The 22,043-nt window shown below is 40.0% G+C and overlaps 1 protein-coding gene across 1 annotated transcript in view; it reads left to right on the forward strand.

Annotated features, from left to right (window-relative positions):
* RCN1 (reticulocalbin 1) overlaps positions 1-20,528 on the forward strand; it is a 162,165-nt gene extending 141,637 nt beyond the window's left edge. The window contains exons 5-6 of the mRNA XM_069623559.1: positions 11,206-11,405; positions 19,748-20,528. Coding sequence (XP_069479660.1) covers positions 11,206-11,405; positions 19,748-19,855 — 308 coding nt within the window. The 3' untranslated portion in view covers positions 19,856-20,528. The remainder of the gene's footprint in view (positions 1-11,205; positions 11,406-19,747) is intronic.
* Positions 20,529-22,043: the final 1,515 nt, after the last annotated feature.

Raw genomic sequence — 22,043 nt, forward strand, 5'->3', positions numbered from 1 at the left:
ATTCTGTTTTCATGTTGTACACCATGTGCAATTTCTTTTGTTACTTCTTGAAAAACTGCTATGTTGCTCATTGTTTAGCTTTGATTGTAGTATAGTTAAGTCTTCTTTTTCTTCATACTGACACATGGTGTTTTCTACTTCTATCATAGCTAATTCTGCCTCATTTGTTATTAGTGGGTCTCTCAGTGGTTCTTGGCTTCCTGTGACAGAAGGTTGCCTACTGTCAGGCGTGTCCTTATCTAGTTGGGCCTGGAGTTCTTCTTCGTGTTGCTGTTCATTGGGCAACATTGTTTTGTACTGTGCAAAGTTTACATCAGTTATTCTGCTTTCAGTTGCTTTGAAAGCGTCTTCATATGAGTCATAGTTATCTAGTATTTCTTCTTCTTTTCTCCATGGTTTAAAGAGTTGTAGCAGGGACATGTAATATACTTCTTTATGTTGAGGAGTCTTTAATGACAATTTGATATGATTAATTACATTTGGTTTGGTGAGTTTTACTAAACTGCCTTCATAGTTTGTCACTTTGTATTTACAGTTTTGTTCATCAGGTTTTATATTATTTTTGCTGAGAGATGTTTGGGCTATGTGGTATAGACTCATGGTTTCCAAAGTGGTACTCCTGTTTGGGTAGTATGTGTACAATAAATTGTTTTTTAAAATGTCTTGGCTGTTGGGATCATGTTTGGCTATTGTTTATAGATCTTCGTATGATTTTAGAACTCTTTTTCTAGATTTAGCTGGACCAAGACTTAGTCATTCTATATTTGCAGATTTACCATACAACGCAATACCAGATAATCGATCATCTGCTTCATAGGATCCACATTCTCTATGAGACAGCATTTTTATGCCCAAGCTATATAATTTCTGAGACACTGTTTTATCTGATGACCGGTCATTCCATAGGTCTTGGAGCTCTGTCTTTTCTGATTTGGTTAAGTATGCTTTGACATTTTGTGCAACTGAAGTAGAATTGTCTGCAATGTACTGCACGTCTATGTTTGCATTCCATAAGTGGGCAATGATTGCATTGTAATCATTGACATATTTTTCTTCTTTTTTATGCAATATGTATTTTTAGGTGACTTAACTTTAACATTATGTCTAACTGAAGACATGAGGTTGTTCACTTGACCTGTATACGTAACTGGTCTAGGGAAACCAAATTGGCATTTGGTGTAGTATTTCCCTTTGTTTTTGTATTCGCGACGACAATATTTGCCACATTTGTGTCTTTGGAATTGTACATTTTTTGCATGAAGATCACTATTTGCAGATTCTGATGGAATTTCACAAGTGACATATTTTTCAATAAACTGTAAAACAGTGGCATCACTGTCTTGACCAAATTTAGGAGCATCTTTAATCCATAAAAGCATGTGGATATGTGGTGCTCCTCTGACTTGGTATTCATTTCTCCAAAAGAAGTGTTGCACTTCTCCAAGGGGAGGAACAATTTTGTTAGAAATAAAATGTCGCATAGCAATGAAGCGATGGTGAAAATATCTTGAAACATTAACAGGATCCTATGAACAAAGTTCTCCAGGTGTTAGTATATCTATGTTTGTTTTGTTTTCGTTTGATATGCGTAGGAAAGAATGTAAATCTTCCCATGCATATTCTGCACAACTTAATGTAACAAACCAAGTGGGTGGGCCAAGGTTTCTGATCATACAACGTACATCTCCATGACGTCGAAACCAGTACTCTTTAGTACCAAGCATATTTGCTAATAGATTTGTAAGATTTGCTTGTAAAATGTCATCTTTTTGTTGAACTTCTTGTAATAATTGTGTAGCTGTCATATTTTGAAAGTGTGATTCTGATTTTTATGTGTGCAACTCCGTAACATAAAGTTACTAGTTCACTTTCAAAGAGTAGGTGGAATATGTATTCCACATTTTGTCAATATCTGGGATCTTCAGAATACATTCGTAATGAGCGATATTCTGATATTTGAATAGGTATATCATTGTATCTTCCTCCTTTGCCAGTAGAAAAGAGTAGAGGAAAAGCGTGTGCTTCTATACTTTTTTTCCCATATGCTGATTGGTGATCCTTTTGTTTGACGCATTTGGTACGTTTCCAGTGCATCTTCTATGGTGTCATTAGAGTGCAATGGATGAATTTTATAATGGTCTAAAGTGTTTGATATTGTAGCAGGAGCTCAAATTGACCAGCTTCTTGTGTCTCTTGAATTATTTCAGTTGTATCTTTCAAGTTTTCTTCAATATTAATTTCTTTGTAATATTCATTATTCTCTTTAAGATATTGCAGGGCTTCTCTAACTTTATGTAAATCTACCAGTTGTTGCCACATTTTTTTGTCTTTTGTAGGTACTCCATTTACCAAGATAATTAAAGATTGCTGCATTGGACATTGCACTCCTAGAGTGTGCACATTTTCTTTTAGATCTTATGGTAAATACACTACTTTTCCACTAATACCTTTTACTAATTCAGAGGGAGGTAATTTTGCAGTTTTTGGTTGAAGGCATATTATTGCTTGAAATGGGTGCACTGTTTGAATTATGATGCTCTCATATAAATTAAGTTGTTGTATGGGGTCAGTTATTTTGTATTTGTTTTCTGCTATAAGGTCGAGAGCTAATTCAAACCATTTAGAATCTTCATTGTCTTCTATTTTGTATGATAGGTCTACAGTTTTTGTGTTACTTTTATAAAAGTTCTGCGGCAACATACACACACATGGTTTGGTACTTCAGCTGAACTACTTTCAAATTTTAGTATTTCTTTTTTGTCTGTGTGTAGTGAAAGGTTGCCATGTGCAGATTTGTTTCGAAGTTGGTTTACAGCTAATTCAACTTGTCAGTGGGTTTCACTTCAAAAATATTTTGTCTGGATATAGTCGATTTCTTCTAGTAGGTCTTTTGCTGTACCATGTAGAAGAATGTTATTTAAATTGGCTAGTGCTAAAGCAGGACTTTTAGCATAGTACAGTTTATAAACTAGATTTCTTATACTTGCATGATGTGTTGATATCCTTTTGATGTCATGGAAGGGTGTTTTGCAAGTAGGTCCTGTAATGCAGGCCAATGAATGTCCTTGTAGTCCTGTGTACTTGCGTACTGGACAAGCATCCATATTTTGCAGTAGTTTAATTTTGATTTTGTCTTTGCTTATCACATATTGATTGAGGAATTGGCGTAAAGACATGAACCTTTTTTTGGGAATGTTACACATTGACGTGCATGGCCATTTGTACACTAGATGTTCTGATTCAGTTGAATGGAGGGGTAAAATTACGTTTTCAGGGCATATTTTTGTAAGGAGTACTTCTTGTTCCATTATGGTATTATTAACTTTTTCATAACCTCGACCACTGCTATGTATGGCAATTGTATTTGTTTGCTTTTGTTTGTAGGCTTCTTCATTAAAGTATGGTTCTGAGCTTGTAGTGTGACTCCATTCACCTCCACAGATATTTAAGAAGTTATTTCTGTTGACATTTTGTTTATTGAGAAGTCTTTTTTGTAATTTAGTTATTAGTTTTTGAGAAGAAGTGCACTGTCTATCAACGCTTCTAAGATTACTTTCCTACGATAGGTTTGAAGAGTTGAACCTGGTTTCTCTCCTGTTTTTATAAGATTTTGAAGGACTTTGTGACGGAACATTTTGGCTAAAATACTTTTCTTGGTATGCTTACTTTGTACTATATCAAGATTCAGAGAAGAAGTTTTATTTGTAGTGATAGTTGATTTTCTGTTAATTGTTTTTTGGGTTGTTTTACTTTTTGATAGAGGATGCAACGTTTTTGTACTAGAAACGTCTTCTGTTTCACTACATGACTGTATTAGCTGTTGTGTTTCAACTTTTTTTACAAATTCTGCTATAGATGGATGTTTATGTTGGAGACTTCTTTTCATTTGCTCTACTTCTGCGTTCCTTTCTACGGAGTTGCTTTTTGGTAGGCATGCTTTGGGGTCTGTTGGAAAAAAATACTGAAGGTATGGGTTGGGGTGTTCTGCAATGCATGTGTGTTGTGCGCATGAGTGTTTGAGTGAGATGATAAAGATGTATGTAATGGTGTGTGATTGTGCATTGGGAAGTACAACTACAAGGGATGGGTATTCTTGAATTAATGTGTTACTAAACTGGGGTTCAGATGACAGAAAAAAATAAGCGGGTGGTGTGGCGAAGTATAAATAGTTTATCTAAAGCTATACAATTAAAACCGTGGTTTCTTCTACAACATCTAAATTCTAGCGGCTGAGTTGGGTAATTTGTGTGGCGAAAAATAGGAATTTGTGGGCCATTCTGCCAGTAAATCACTGTTTAAGACGGTAGGATTTTTGGTCGAATGGTGTAGAATCTCTATTTTTAGGCACAGAAGTAGTATGAATTAACCTTAGAGTGTGTTTGAGTAAGAATTCAAAAAATTATGGTAACAATCTACTTACTTTTTTTCTAAAATGAGCAGTTTGCTTCTTCGTTGTTGTTTGTAATTTAAATGTGGCTGCTTATTTTCAGGAGAATGGTCTTCACTGCAATTGTAAAAGAAAGAAATTAGTAATTCGGTTTGTATATAGCACTGTTTTTAATTTAGACATAGATTTTTTAAATTGAAATTCTCAGCGCCTTCCTCAAAACCATTAAACTCGAAACCATTAAACTATCTTATGACTAACTGTAGGAAAGAAAATATCTTATTATGGCTTGTTAAAATCATAATGTACCACTGTTTACCACTATTCCTGTAACTAAGCTTTTCCACGTAATAGTGAGTCCATGTGATAGCCTGCTTTTCCACATAAGAGGGAGTCAATGTCATAGCCTGCTTGTCCTATATAAATGTAAAAGTAATTATATAAACTAAAAAAATTAAAACCAAGTATGTGTTTGTACAAATATTATTCGTTGAGATTTGATGATACAGTGTGCATGTAATTTTGTTTGATCATATGTAGTCTATATATTTTATTTCAAAAATGTTAGTTTAACATTATTTGCCTGTGTGTGTGTGTGTGTGTGTGAAGAAATTAAACTGTATAAAGGTTTGTAAGTCACAGTTCATTTTAGGAGAATGAAAAAATTATAGTAGATTCATTTTACAGATTATACGAAGTAAAAGTCTGTTAGAAAATGTGTTCATGTACTGTATAGAAAATATGCATACCTGTAGTTTGTGTTCATGCATATGGATATGGACGAAGCTGCAAGTAGAAATCTTGGAGACTTGTCTAGTATTTCTCGTAGATCGTGCTTGCCAATGGTATGAGACTTGTAGTCCGAGAGATTCACCGTACATATGCATTGCTGGTCTATGATGATGCAGTTACATGTAGAGGTCTTGGATTTGATTTGTGGATGGTCATGTGATTTCTTAGCTACATCCAATGAGGGAATGGCACAGAGAGTGAAGTGGAAATGGTAGAAGGGCTGTCCATGTTACGATATGTTCGCGGACATGGCGGTAGTTCTAGGACACTGCGTATTACATCCGGGGAATTTGGGGTGGGGAGGCATGCAAATGAGATTGAATGTAGCAAGGGATTGGTCAGTAAAGTTTAGTGAGTGTGTTGTGCTAGGAGAGGTTTTCTCAGATATTATTTTTGCTGAGAGAAGAACAGATGGCTATGGCTGAGTGTTTCAAAAAACAGATTGTGTGGATTTTGGGAGACTCGTGGATGCATTGGTTGAAGGTGCATGCAGAAAGCTGTGGAGTATCTATAGATCTTGGATTCCCACATGTGGAAGTGCACTGGCATGGAGTGCGTGGAATGAAGTGACTGGACTTGCTACCTCTCTGTGCAACTTTGAAGATAGTGGAACATCCAGACATAATTGTAATTCATTGTGGGGGACCAGTTTAGGACATGTGTCTGGAATTTCTTTGCAATTTGCAATGAAAGAAGGACTTCAGAAGATCATGAACATGTTTCCAAACTCCAAAGTAATGTTTTCACGGATTGCGCAGAGACAAATGCGGCTTTGTTCTTTCTCATGTGGTCCACAAATGGAGAAAGCAAGGCGTAATGTCAATAAGGCTGTTTGTGCCTAAGATATTTTGGCATGTCCTCTTTTCACAATGAAAATATTTTGTTTCGTAGTACATACATTTTTCGCAAAGATGAGTCCATCTGACCTATGCTGGCAATCAGATTTTTCTGAGAAATGTACAAAATGCATTGCGACCTTTTTTAGAAATGCAGCCTCCATTTTGAAGTAGGTGTTAAGTATTTATAATTTTTGACATACAAACACCTCCCAAAGGGTCTTTTCAGAGCCACCACTTCCTCCCAGAGAAAAATGCAATGGTTACAATAGGGTAGCATCCCAATTTATTTTATGTTCGCGAACTGTCCGTGGACTTTCAAGAAATAGAAAGGGCCCTGCGTTATTTATCTTTACTTCTGTTTTTTAACTGTGAAAGGCGGCTCTGAAAAGAGCCTTATTTTTTTTTTGAATTTTTGTTATTTTGTATTTTTTTTGGGTTTTTTTTATACACGACACACTAGGAGAGGAGGGTAAAGGGAAGGACACCAACCACAGGGATAATAAAGGGTGAGCTGATAGGGGAAGATGTAGAGTGGGTTTTATTCGGGTAGTGAGCAGGTCTTCTCGTGCTGTGAGACGATAATCTCAAAAGCACTCCAAAGTCGCTCCGCCCTGCAGAGTACTGTGTCACAGTACATACATACAACTGTGACCCTCGAAAGGTAAGGGTCATCAGAATTCTGTATGCCCTGTGAGGCAGCTTGGGGTAGACGCTGTCCCACAGAGGTGTTCCTTGTGGTGACAGGATCAGAAACGGAGGATGAAGTAGAGGCAATCAACCTACTACGCTCTTCGCAAGGTACAACCTGGCGAATGGCCCCTGTGTGAAATGAGTTGGTGTCGCTTCATGGCAGTGGTCCCAAAGCTGTACGAACCATGCCTCCCGCGACTGAGTACCATTATGCACTCATTGCAGGTCACACGGTTAGCACGAGCCTTAGGACCATTCCCATGAACGGTAAACAACCGCCACACCCAAGAATCACGCCGAGGGCGGGTAGTAGGGTTTTCCTCTACCTCATTCTCTTCTTCCTCCTCTGTATCCTCACTCCTGTTACCCTCTTCAGGCCCTTGGGGAAATGGTGGTGGTGGAGGGGTGGGGGTGGTGCTGAGGCAGATGTAGCACCAGGTGGCTATACTGGAGCCATGGATGTCATCTGCTTGGAGATGGAAATCTCAAAATCTGCAAAGTATGCAGCAAAATGCAGTGTGCTCTGTGGAATAGCCAGAAACACAATGAGAATGTGCTCTAGGGCGTGGTCTTTTATAGGGGTGCTTGTGCGCAGTTTGCGGACATGCGCGCCGTCCGCAAGACAGATCAAACACCAAAAAAGGTTCAAAAAGTCACAAAAATTATGTGGAAACTTAGGATTAGTATGTGGGATTTGTGGTATGTTGAGTTTTTAATGAGAAATATTGTGGATTACTTGGAAATGTACTTTTAAAGTGTTCGGGGACACGAACAGTGTCCGCATTCAGAACACGCGATCAGCGTGGGCGCGGTCACATGATTGTTTCATGAGCATGTTCGCTAAGGTAGAAGCCGTCCACAGGACACCCAATGTACGGACATTGGTTTGCACATGCGTGTTGATGTTTTACAGACAGTGTTCGGGTCCTGAACTAATTAAAAGTGCGTCACATGTAAAACGAACAGTTACGGACAGTCGTTTGTTCTTAGCACAGTTTAATTTACTTTTGCAGAATACGAACAGACATAGCGTCTCAAGCACACCTCCATTTTTGTTTATTTACGAACAATTCAGGACACCATGATTGTTCTTAGAACAGTTTCAATTTGCATGAGAACATTACGGACAGATATAGTGTCCACAGGACACTTACATTTTCGTTTATTTACGAACATTTCGGGACAACCGCGCTGTCCGTGGACACCTAAATTGGTTTTAACAAAAAGAACTGAAACTAATTACAACACAATATAAAAAAGTAACTTTATTTGACATATATTAACAATTTATGACTGAGAAGGTGGGGCAGAAACAGAAACAAAAACAGGAGAATTAGGGATTTCAACATAATTGGGATCAGGTGAAGAAGGGATGGAAATGTCATCAAAACGTTTTGGTCCATGGAGAGGGTTTGGGGTTAAATGAGTGGGATATGGTGAGGGGGGACAAGTACAGGTGGGACAATGGTATCTTGTTGTTAGTTTTAAGTGATCCTCCACAAAGTTTTTAAAATTAGTGAAATTTGCCATACGTTGGTCCATTTTTTCGTTTGTGTTCCAGAGTGTTATCCACCACTTTTTTTTCTGTAGTAGCTTCAATTTTTGTATGGTCTGTACAAAAAAAAGTATTTATATACATTTTAACATAGTATGTTAAATGTATACAAAATAATATTTATTAATTGGTTTATATATTAAAGTGTGTACCATTAGGTGCACTATCTTCTGACATTTCCTCTCGTGGGAAATGCTCCTCTAGCCTCTCCAGACTACTACACATTTCTGTGAGAAAACAAAAAAGTAATTTTTTTTTTTTATCTAATACAGAATGTTTATAAATATAGGAGTAAAATGAAGTGCACTTACTATTTCAGGTAAGATATGTGATGAGTAGTCTGTACGTCTGGTCTTGCTCTTAGTTGTGGAGTGTCTGTGAGGTAATTATGTTGGAAGCCACTTGATCTTCTTTTGGTATATTCCATTTTAGAACATATTGTATTTAAATGAATGGTTAGTGTGTTACATATATGGGTTACATTTCTTAAGTATTACTACATATACTTTGTATGTGTGCTGCTTTGTGAATTTGTTAAATGTTCCTATGTTATGATATAACAATTACACATACCCCCCCAGAGTGTTTAGGTGGTGGTACTGTTGTCCGAACATGTCCGCGGACAGTCAAATTCAGTAGAAAGGGTTCAGTATGTTCCATATTACATGTACATAAAGTCAAAGTTATTATTGTTAAGTTGTGCAACTAAAAATCTATGGAATTCAGTAAAACAACTTTGTTAAAGGGACGTTATGGTTCCAAGTAAAACCGAAAAACCCATGAAATTCCCAGTTATGGCAAGCTAAGCAACCATAACTCGCGCCACCACCGTGCACTGCTAAAACACACCCAGGACATCAAAGATGACATCACAAATGTCATTGATGACATCACTGATTACATCACATGTGCATTTACCTTTCATGAAAAGTCTGTACAAGGGTTTCTTATTGTAATGTTAATTAAAAAAAGTGTCATGGATCATTGGAATAAATATCAAGGGCTAATTAGTCCATCCAGTATACTAAGGTGCTCATGTAGAAACATAGGCATTGTGTGCAGCATACATGATAGAAGTTCAATATTCATAAGCTTGCCATGTTGAATAGTGAAATAACTGTTTTCTTATTAGACTTTTGCATACTGTGAAACATGTGATAAGTAGATAATGAAACCCACTTACTACATAATTGCATTATTATAGACAAAACCCAAAGAGACAACACCACATACAAATATGAGTATATACAAGGAAATTGAAGTAAGAAAAAAAAGCAGCAGTACTAGCAAAAAGTGTTCATAACTTAACTGATTACCTTTATGCAGAGAAAAGATTGCTCTGTTTCAAAGCTGCTACTTATCCTATGTATATATATTGCATGATGTGACTGGACCCTAAGGAAAGTAGTGTGAATACAAGATATAAAAATAGGTGCATATACAGGGAAAGTACAGTAATAAAAAAACAGAACTATCAGAAAGTGCTGATAACTCTACTGATAATTTTAATGCACAGAAAGGATTGCTGTCTTTCATGCATGTGTCTTCCCCTATGTATATGTTTCATATATGATATGACTGGACCCTAAGGAAATTATTGTAAGAACTTACTTGAAGGATAAGTCTACAAATATACTACATTTTCCACTTTTAATTCCTGACTGTTACTGAAGAACACCATGTGGCCTAGATATGTCAGTAAAGGAAAAAAGGGGGAGCCAGACATGTGGTGTCATCAGTGATGTCATCAATGACATTTGTGATGGCATCTTTGATGTCCTGGGTGTTAGTCTTAGCAGTGCACGGTGGTGGCGCGAGTTATGGTTGCTTAGCTTACCATAACTGGCGAATTTCAGTGTTTTTTCGGTTTTACTTGGAACCATAACGTCCCTTTAAAACATTTTTTTTTACTGAATCTGATAGGTTTTTAGTAGCGCAACTTAACCATAACGTCCCTTTAACAAAGTTCTTTTACTGATATATGTGTATGTATATATATACATATATATACTCCAGGCCTCCGGGTGCTGCACTGCACACAGGCAGGGAGAGCTTCCTGGTTCCTATCTCACTGGGAAGGCAGAGTGACCCCCTTCCTGTGCCACCAGCCAGCCTCGGACAGCCCCAGCCATCACACTGACTTTATTCAGGGTGAGGGCTGAGGCACAAATCCCCTACTGCACATTGGGTTGCAGGGGACCCTGCACCTCCGAGGGTGGCAGGGGCGGGGGTGGAGAAATCCGCTGCTACACTCTTGCGCTGTGTACCTCGAAGTATATCTTCAAACAAACCTGGCTTGGATGATGATGGACTCCTGTGAGCACAATGTTGAAAGCCTGCTCTGGAACAGCGGCCCACTTTAGTAAAACAATTCTCACCAGTGTTTGTGCCTGAGCCAGTCGAGTACTGTAGTTGCTTCTGCCATCAGCATTTTCTGTTCTGATTACCCATTCTCTACTCATTGGTCTGAAGATCCACATTGAAAAATTACATTACTCACGGTAATGACTCCTCCCTCTCCTTGTTCTATTGCACACTTCCTCCAATTGACCCTCCTGCCATTCTTACTTTGTTTATATATCCACTGGCTGGTGTAGACTAAAGAACCGAGTCCCAGCAATGGAGAAAGTGAGCTGCCATGTCTGGGATCTTGAAGTGGGCTGAGTAGGGGCCACACATATGCACAGTCTTCCAAATGTCATTACTTTTTGTTTTAGTTATTTCATGGGGGAGTGTGATAACCTATATAGCAAGACTCTCTCATACCAGAAGACGGCACACTAGTCTAGAGGCTGTATTTTTTTTTCGTAGAACAAGAGTTTTCATAATCTGAAAAAACCTGTTGCACTTCGGATTAGCAATCTATATTTGTTAGTATTCTGAACCTGCACCCCTGTTCCGCGATGTTTTAACTTTAATACTCTCTGCTTAAATTCTCTCAGCGGACATGTTTGCACATGAAGAAGGCGGTCCAGAACCTGACTGGGTGGCAAGCGAGCGGGAGCAATTTACAGATTTTCGAGATGCAAACAAAGATGGTAAAATGGATAAAGAGGAGATTCGTCACTGGATTCTCCCGCAAGACTACGATCATGCACAGGCAGAAGCCAGACACCTGGTCTACGAGTCTGACCAGGACAAGGTGAGCCCATATCTTTGTAAGATCACCTTTTTGTTGTTGCTTTTTTCAAGACTTTTTACAGGCTTCTTTTCATGTTTTGTGTTTAGTAAAACCGAACATGGCAGTGATATGCCCAAGATTTGAAATGCATACTGTTTACATTTCTTTTAAAACGCTCATCATACTTTTTGAGGGGACATATGTCTTTTTTGAGGGCAAAAAGCAGCCTTCCTAAAAAGGAGCAGAACAACGAGGGATTTTTTTTTTGTTAAAATGGTACACGTGCTGCACTGATCTTCTAAACCATACACGGTTTGGAAGTACATGTCGGTGTATAAATAAGTCTTCTGATGGTAATGAGGTTCTTGCGCAACATTGCACCTGTGATGCCCTTCCACAGAATATGTAAACATGTTTTCTTAAGCATCTTGCTGCCTATACATGAACACCACATGCCTCCACTGCCTGCGGGGAAGGGAAGTATTAGTCCTGGGGAGATAGCAAGCAAACCTTTTTCATTCCTTTGAACAGTCAATGACTGATATATAATTGTGAAAATTATACTGTAGAAACAATAGCTTAAAAATGTGTGCAGTCTGTACATGGCGTTTTAATGGGGCAGTAATACTAGGGTACTCATTAAGGGTGATGTGTGTTTTTTTTTTTTTTTTTAATTATTTTTTTTTACCTTTTACCCCCCAGCCAAAAGTTTGCGCTTTCCGTCGACCATGGGTCTTGATCCCCATTCAAATGAAGAGCATAGCCCTCGTGTGAAACTGTAGGTGGTGGGAGGTATTTATCCATAATTCTCTTCTCGTACCCGAAACTACAAGCAACCGCCAACTGAAAATGAATACTAGTTAAGAAGAGGAGCAAGTGATCTAAACTAGCATTGCCTTTAGCGATTGAACAGATTCTCTGTTCAAACTCCAGCATTGCCCCCATTGCCTTTGCAGTGCTGGTGTTCTACAATAATGGGTATGCCGGTGTCAACCTGTATCCTCTACTGTTGGCTCTTGTCTGAAGCCCGGACCTTCAGACTGCGAGCTTCATGGCACCTATGCTGTGGTTGTCTATTCTTGCAATGGAGATTTAGGTCACACTGCATGTGAATAAAAAGACAAATCCGCAACACACCGAGCCCAGGAAAAGCTGCGAGAGAATTTTCAAGGACCTCTTACATGCCTAGTAGTTGAATAAAAGGAAGCAATCCCTTTTGTATTGCATATGATTTTACCATCTCTGCTACTATGCAAATACAAGATTGATTTGTTTTGCAATAGTCCCGTTTTCTATAATGGCTGTTTCCTCCCCAGCTTTGCTTGGCAGGGTTTATTTATCGGAACTCTGTTTTATGATGGCTACACCGTTCTGTTAATGAAAAGAGTGTGATGAAGTGAGTTTCTTGACAATGTCGCAAGAGCTGCAGACAATTGTGGGGACCAACAAAGCAGTCTTACTAAGGCCCTCAACCGAGATTGAGACAAGGTGGGGATCCTGAATCATCCTTCCCTCCAAACCTTTGTCAAATAAATGCAGTGTCCCGACTCTGAGTTGATCATGAAGGACAAAGTGAAGTTTATTGTCCCATGTCCCCTAGTTATGTTGAACAGTTCTTTGAGGCTCCTGACCGAGCACTTCAACCCCCCAGAGGAGAACCATATCTGGAATTATGTTGATACCTGTGAGTTGGAATCAATGGGAACAGAAGTGAAGTGGGTTTCCTTATTAATAAGGTTCTCACCGTTGTGCCCCTGGCATATATGACATTACCTATTCACCTCCTGCCATGACCTGAACCTTCTCTTTCAGCCACTGCAATGACATCTTGTTGTCATACTAGGGGACTTTAACTTTCCCACACCGTCCACAGCCACCACTTGAAATGAAAGTCCCATCTTCGTGAGCACTTCTTGTACTCTCTATGACCAGCCTTCTCACTCTGGGTTGAACTCTTAGCCTTGTTTCTCTCTACTTTGCTTCCCTCTTCTGACCTCTCTGTTGGCCCCTCTCCCTCTGATCACTCCAGCCTCCCTCCCCCCGAGCAACCTCTCCAATGACCAAGAGCACATTATCTTGATGATGTGAAGACCTATTATGCCCCTTTCATTGTCCATGCTTATTCAGACTATCAATATGTTCTTATGACTCCCTTTGACCAACACTATCCTGCATGCATTTGAACTTCCCCGCCCTGTTCCCAGCCCTAGAGCACCTGTTACCCTTGCCCTCAAAACAAACATGCAGTGTGACCTATGATGGTTGTGCAAATCCCGAGCCCTCACCCTAGACCTAGCCTACAAAATGTCCCTTGCTCCCCTCCCCTCTGTACTGGACTCCAACAAATCCTCCTTTACAAACCTACACAATCCTTCCACTTCAAAACCTAATCTCCCCACTTCGTAATAACCCATGCAAACTTTCAGTGATCTTCCAAACGTTGCCCACATCTCCCAAGACAACATACATTTCCTCCTTCAGCTCTGCTAATGACTCTGCTCACTACGTTTCCTGTAAAATTTGTGACACTCGCAGGCCTCCTCTCTTCCTGCCCCACCCTCCCATCCACCACCTCTCCTCTACCCCTTTTGCTCTGAACTACTTCTCGCCTACTGAATTAACACCCATCCCTTGCAGCAAGATCCCATCTAGCTCGCCCCTAGGCCAATTTGCTCCTCAAATGGTCAAGTAATTCCCCCTAATTGTGTTCATGTATCTCTCCGAGCTCGCTAACCTCTCTTCCCTGCCTCCTTCAAATTTACAACTGTTTTACACCTTTCCATGAAACTGTCTAGTGACCCAAATATACCCACAAACTATCGCCAGGTTTCAGGCACCATAGCATGCGGACTGCTGACTTCAACATCAATGCAGAGTTGCCAAAAGACATATTCGACCTAACACAATCGCGACTCGACACGGCGTACAGTAGGGAGAGTGGGGATTATATATAATTAGATACATGGCTTACAGCGAAGAAAAGAAAAAGCGGAGAAAAGAAAAATCGGAGTATGCCAGAGGGTGAATTCCCCCCTCAAAGAAATCTAGAACATATGCCCAGTTAGAACACTTTTGCAGAGCAGGCAAATTTGGTTGGCACTGGAGACACTGATTCCCATCAGGAGTTTCAGGATTTAGACAGAGATCACTACTTAATGCCATCCGCTGACGAGATGGACCCCCGCCCTCCCCCCGGCCCCAGTTTCCTTTTTACCAACAAAGGACAATTCCCAATATTCAAACCTCTCACAAAGAGCTGCTGAACACTTTGATATATTTGCAGAGTAACCAAATGAAGATAAGGACTTCATAGAATATATATTAGATGATAAAAAAGATGGTAGGCCATTGCATTCAAAGCCTATCGGCCATTAAATAGAGAGTGAATCCATCTATTATAATATCTGTTCCTATAAAACTCACTACCACAATGGTGGAGAAGAAACCTAGACCTTCCATCTATGACCCAATTTACAACAAGGTCATCTGACACTGGACTCTCTAGTGGCCACTACCACTAGAAAGAGTACTAACACACCCATGACCATTACAGAATATCCAGCAGATAAAGAGTAGGCAGATATATAATTTTGGCAGAAATGCAGCAACCAATGTTACATAGAGCCTAAGAATCGCTAACCCAACCAAATGAATATCCAGTTACAGCCCTCGGTGGGCTGACATCGAGGACCTACTGAAACAGGTTCCCACAGATGTGCAGGCAACAGTCAGAAAAACGTTTGAAGAAGGAAAGAAAAGAGCAAACGCTATAATCACGAACACCCTTGATTCAGCAGGCTGCCAAATTCCAGGGGCAACTTCTATGAAGTGTCATGCATGGCTTAGAGGCTCAGGGTTTAAGCATTAGACTCTGACTGTGTTACTAGACAAGCCCATAGAGAGGCATGCCTTTTTGGTAAAGAGGTTGATGAAACGTTAGACACAGCAACGGAGGACCATGAAACTTAGGACACTGAGTCAAAGGTCAGGCAGGTCTGTACAATCTTGAGGGGGAAAAGCAAACCACTGGTCCTTTCATCTGGAAACTTTTGTACAGCCACAATGTCAATTCACACAAAATCAGAGTAACAGCTGGTTTTCAGAAAAGCAACAGCAACACTGTTTCCCATCCTCCTCTAGGCAGTAGCCTAGAGGTACACCCTGGGGAAGAGGACAAACCTGTAGAGGTGCATTGTCCGCCTCGAAACAATGACTCCAGCATTCCCGTACCCTCTAATGCAACCCGCTGGGAGGTCATATAATATTATCCTCCCACACACAGTAGAGGATTACATCAGAGCAGTGGGTGCTAGACAGGGTAGAGAGGGGGTATTGTATTGAGCTAATAGGGACTCCAAAGAAACTGCCACCATGCAGCAGAAAGCTGCCGCAGGAACACCGGGAGCTCCTAGAAAAGAAGGTTGAGGCCCTTCTTCAAAAAGGTGCCATTGAGAGAGTCAAGCCAGAGTAGGTAAACCAGGGCATTATTCCCTTTATTTCCAAGTACCAAAAAAAGACAAAATGAAGATAACAGTATTCGACCTGAAGCCAGCATAGAAATACGTTAAGCTGCAAATATTTAGGATGAGAAAGTTGCAGGAAGTCATCCGCCTTTTAAAAAAAAAGTGAATATTTAGAATGACACGAAACATGAAAGATTCATACTTTCATATTTCCATGTTCCCCACTCACAGAAGATTCCTAAGATTCAAGCTTGGAAAGGAACACTACCAGTTCAAAGTACTACCTTTTGGAATAGCATCAGCATGTTGTGTATTCACAAAAGTGCTAGTGGTGGCAGAAGCTCACCTACACATGGTAAAAACAGCCCTGTCTACCCTTACCTGGATGGATGGCTCATAACCGGAGTCCCAGGCAGAATTCCTTTAGAACACACTAAAAAAACGTAGACTTGCTTTTCAACTTAGAATTCACCATAAATGAGATAAAGTCGAGGCTTGTACCAAACTAGAACAAACCATTCCTGGGAGCAGTCATAGACTCGGAGCAAACTATCACTTACACATCCCCAGAAAAGGTGCATGCTTTTATTCACCTAATCCCCTGCTTCAAAACAGGAGTCCAGGTAACGATAAGAAAGGTCATGAAGGTGCTAGGTTTGATGGCATCATGCATCTACATAGTAACAAATGCACGGCTAAACAAGATACAGAAAGGCTATCAAGACAATGGTCCCAAGTTTCAGGCCAATAGGACAATCTAGTAGTGGTTTGAGAAGTGGTATTAAAGGCTTTGCAGCGGTGGACAAAATGAAACCTCTTAAAAGGCAGGCCCTTCAATCTACCAACAATTCAGACCACAATAACACATCTCACTGGTCGTTGGAGGGCAGGGGTCATTGTCAGGATCTCATGGTGCAAGGAACGTTGCCATAAAGACAAACTACATTGCACATAAACATCCTAGAGCCCTTTGCTATCAGGATGGAACTGCTATTTTTTCTGGACAAGACTAATCGACAAAAGTGGGTTGATCAACACAGACAACAATACAGCTATGGCAAACATAAAGAAACAAGGAGGAACGCATTCTCAAACGCTATCAACCATTGCCAAGGAGATATGGCAGTGGGGCACCAATAATGGCATTCATATACAAGCACAACATGTCCTTGGGGAGGACAATCACTTGGCCTAGAGTCTGAGCTGGGCTTTTCAGCAAAACCATGTGTGGGAAATAAACGCATTCACACAGATTTTCAAGATGCGGGCTTACTTACCAATAGTGGAACTGTTTGTAACGGCACTAAAAAAGAAATGCCAAAGCTTTGTATCCAGGTAGCTACAGAAGGGATCACTGGGGAATTGCCGATGGATTAATTGGTCAGGATATTTGCTTACACTTTTCTCCTGACCCACACTACTGCGCAAGGTGATTCTCAAACTATTAGACAAGAGGGCAACAGTAATACTAATTGCGCCTATGCGGGCCAGACTAACCTGGCATCCTCCCCTTCTAAGGATGGCGAATCAGCCGCTGTTCAAGCTAAACCCAGTACACCACTTGCACAACAAGGCAACTTAACTCATCCCTGCCCACAAACATTGAACTTAGCAGTATGGTTCCTGAAGTCCTAGATTTGGGTCATTTGCAATTACCTGCAAGGTGTATGGAAATACTTGGGCACGAAAACCGCACAAGACACTGTTATTATAACAAGTGGAATGTTTTTGTAGCCTGATTTAAGCGGGACAATGTTAACCCCATTGATTGGCACCTACACGCATTGTTACCTGCTTTATCTCCGAGACTCTGGTTTAGTTTACAACTCACTGAAAGTACACCTAGTGGCATTATAAGGGTATACCACTTCACAACAGAAGGTATCCTGATCGAAAGTACCAGTGATTAAGCCCTTTGTGGAAGGAGTCAGAGGTATCATCCTCCTGTTGCTCACCTGCACCCAGATTGGGGCTTAAACATTGTGCTCCAAGACTCATGGGAGCACAATTTGAGCCTATGCACAAGGCTAAATTAAGAGATCTCTTACAAAGTGCTTTTCCTTAGCCATTACATCTATAAGAAAGGTTAGTGAAATTCAAGCACCATCAGTGACGGAGCAATTCATCACCATACAAAAAAACAAAGTAGTGCTTGCATGGGTGAAGGCCATGGCTAGTGAGTAAGAAAGATGGTTTTAAAATCTACCCACCTAGTGGTTCCAAAAAAAACATATTGGGGCAGCATGGCTAGGGGTCCGGTTGTGTTTTAAAATGTACAGTGGCCATGGCCGAAGGCCCTTGCTAGTGGGCTCGAAAAACATGTATAGTTGGCTGTGGCCAACTAGTTGGTCCAAAAGAAACCTATTGGTTTACATATACAGTGGACACATGTACATGCTACGTTGTTTCGTAACTGGTCCCATTCCATCCAAAAACAGCCTTTTATTGCTTTCTATGATGTCATCATTGTGGTCATGGGCTGTGCAACAGGGTGTGTGAAGTTAAGGTGGCTTTAGCTGAATTTCAAGGGTTTTGTTGCATTGTTTCTCCCCTTAAACATTCTGTAACAAATGTTTTTTTCTACAGCACACTCAGTAAATTGACACTTAATTCACTTTGTACTGTGAGCACTCCATTGACACATACATTGCTGTGACCCGGATGTCATAACGTGTAGAAAACCAGCATTGGCAATGCCAATCGTTTTGGCTTTTTGGTATTTTCTTAAATTGTTTAAATATGTTAAAAGAATGTTTGTTTAGTAAAATTTTCCTTTTTTTTTTTAATAAAGGAAATGTAATATCTTTTCCAAACACCTGGTATTGGTTTCACGTTTAGTACATACATTGTGTAAGATAAATATTGGAATGCATGATGTTGAGAAATCTTGAAATGTTTCTTTTGCCCATTTTCTTTTTTATGCCGAAAAGGGCTGTCCTATAAAGTCCAGTAGAGCCCAATGATATATAGTCCAGTGAGTAACTGTAAGTCCCAGCATGCATACAAGCATTAGCAATAGCAACCGTTTGGCCTTTTGTGTAGGCATAGAAAAGGGCCTTGCCTACCATTGCCATAGTAATATTAACTAGCTATTCATAAAAACAGATGTAAAATGGTGTAAGTACTTGGCCATCGAATAACAGTACCTGGCAAATGCCTAATCGATATACACAAGCCAAAACAGCTGGCTTTCTCAATGCATGTTTTTAACAGGACTTCAGTGAAGGACATACATAATGCTTATACATATAGTGGCTGAAAACAGACCTGGTTAACAGATTTTTATCACATCAGTAGACTGGAACTCTCATTACACTCCTTTAAAAAAAAAAAAAAAAAAAAAAAGTCACACACTTCAAGGGCAGAGTTTGATGGTGAGGCTTGAGAAAGCTAGCTCCAAGATCCCAACAGGGTGAGTTGGGCGGGGAGAGGCAGGAAGTGAGTTGGAATGCCATGAAAGCAGATGCAAAATGGTGTGTAAACATGGCCTCTAATAGCAGTATCTGGTAAATGCCTTATACATATACACAAGGCAAAATGACACACATAATGCTTATAAATAGAGTGGCTGAAGATGGACCTGGTTAAAAAAATATTTAGCACACCAGTAGACTGTAACTCTGACTGCTTAAAAAAACACTGTCAAACACTTTGAGCACAAGGTTTGATAGTGAAGCTTGATAAAGCTGGCTCAGAGATCCCAACAGGATGTGATTTCAGCAGGGAAGGACATATAAAAACACCCTTTAGGAGATTACCTTAGGAAGGGTTAGTAAAGTGATTTTAATTCATAGGCTTGCTATAGGACTGACCATGTTCATCTATACACATTATATTGAGTTCAAATTGTTAATTATGAGGTCTGTGTTTCAATTAATATTTGTGCATCTTTCATTTTAGGATGAACGATTAAGTCGAGATGAGATTTTAGAAAACTCAAATATGTTTGTTGGGAGCCAGGCCACAAATTATGGAGAAGACCTCACAAAGAATCACGACGAACTTTGATGTTTCACAGTGCACCAGGCCACAGACATTTCTTTAGTTGTCCCCGCACATTTGAAATTACTTGTATATGGACCGACAACGTCCCTTCAATTTATATGCTGTACAGTACCTCATATTTTCACTCTTTTAGAAGTATGTTTGTTTACACGTGTTAAAACGGCAGAAAAATATGCATAATGTTCCAGCACTGTGAAGATTATTTAATGTTTCTAAAACCTCATTTTTATTACTTTTTAATTATGTGAATAGATGTCTGTGTGTGTGTGTGTGTGTGTGTGTGTGTGTGTGTTTGTATGAAGAAAGAGATAAATATCTAAATAGTTAGATTTGGTCTGCATGACATTGACTTTGCACCAGCAGGTGTGCTGTGGCAAAAATGTATTGCCACAATATATATTTGCACCAGTTCCGTTTTTGTTGAGTGTCCTTTCTGGAGCAAGACTGCACTACCCCGGTGCAAAGTTACAACAGGCCTTAATGTTATCCAGATATTGAGCTGTGGATACTCTCTAATAAGAAAATAACACTTTCCGTAGCTGCCTATTCTTTACTGTATAATATGAACAAAGTGAAAATGTACATGTGGTATAGTTTACAGATTGGGAATGTTCTCTTCCCTATATGGAAATGACAATGTGGACAATAAAATGTTTGTTTTGATACACTTAAAAAAGTGTCATTGTTTTATGTCCAGCATGTTTGTAATGTACTCCAGCGAAAGGCATGTAGAGCTTTATAATGCAGTAGGTCTGAACAAAAGTGTTGGCTTTTACCATCAGTCAGAGGTCAATGATCCACGTATTCAAAAGAAAGTAAGAATGAAATTAAGTGACTGTCTTCTACAAATGTCCTACTCGCAGAAGATCCTTCTGCGAGTAGGGCATTTGTAGAAGGTGTTCCTCTCAACCTCCATGCACTTAGGATTTTCCTTGGTGTTTTGGAAGTTTCGAAGCTTAAACGTGAGCTTTTTGGTGAGTCCTGAATAGAATGAAGTAGAATGATCTAAATGTGAAATGGCAACTGCTCCCTTCATACTATGTCCGAGATTGTATTGATTGGCATGAATGCTTGTCCTCATCTAAAAGAGATCTAACCGTTTTGCATTTAGAAGCTATTTGGGATCATAATGAGAGAGGCACATAACCAGAAACAATCTTTTTTTAATATCTTTTCGTGTGAGAAAAGATCAAGTCCAGTTCTGATACACCCAGTATGTACAAGGGCCCATATCTACCAGGATGGCAGCTATTAGATGTGTTGTGTGGAACGTATGCGAGCTGAATAAGCTCCTCAAAACATGCAACTTCTTTGCGCCGACAGAAGGCCAACATCATACTTTTACAGGGAACACAGCTTACTAAGAGTGCACATGAGCCTGTTAGGAAGCAATGGGGGAGGAACGCTGATGCTTCGCTAGATATTACTCTTACTCCAAGGGGGTAGTGATCCTGAAGCACAGAAACATCGATTTCTAATTTGCGAGAGCCGAAGCCGACCCAGAGAGCTGTTATGTCATGGTGGTGGGTAATCTTTGTTTAATGACTATAGCTGTACTGAAGGTTTGTTACAAATATAGATGATCCCACCTTCTTCCAAACAATATTTGCTATGTGCACCCAGTGTGTTGCCAGGATATAATCATTTGGGGTGGGGTGGGGTGTCAACACCATATTGTCCAGCCTTTGAATAGATCTTTGAATCCGGGAAAGGGACACCTTAATGGTACTCTGGTCATCCTTGAAGCTTGTAGCAATCCTAATTTGGCAGACGCATGGCTTGGGGAAACACCTTGCAACGCATGGATACACATTCCATTCATCTCAACACAAAATCTATACTAGACTGGACATGTGGCTGGGATCAACCAGGATGACAGAGGGGGCCGCTGTTTCTGACATTCTAAGTAGGACATTATAAAATCATGCCCCAGTACAACTAGAAATCCAGCCTCTGAATTGTTGGACCTAGTGTTTAGATGAGAACTGAGGGATAACCTCACCAAGTTCTTCCACAATAACACCCAATCCAGCAACAAACCGATGACAGTATGGGAAACCTTCAAACCATATGTCCAAGGCATATTATTTGTAGTTATGTGAGCGTGGAATATGAGGTAACTCCATCTTGTAGTTCTTTCCCTTGGGGGGGACCGTGAGAAGTCCCCTTTTGCCTCATTACTGAAGCACCC

The sequence above is a fragment of the Ambystoma mexicanum genome, chromosome 11 (genome assembly GCF_040938575.1).
Source record: "Ambystoma mexicanum isolate Mex_15411 chromosome 11, UKY_AmexF1_1, whole genome shotgun sequence".
Taxonomy (NCBI): domain Eukaryota; kingdom Metazoa; phylum Chordata; class Amphibia; order Caudata; family Ambystomatidae; genus Ambystoma; species Ambystoma mexicanum.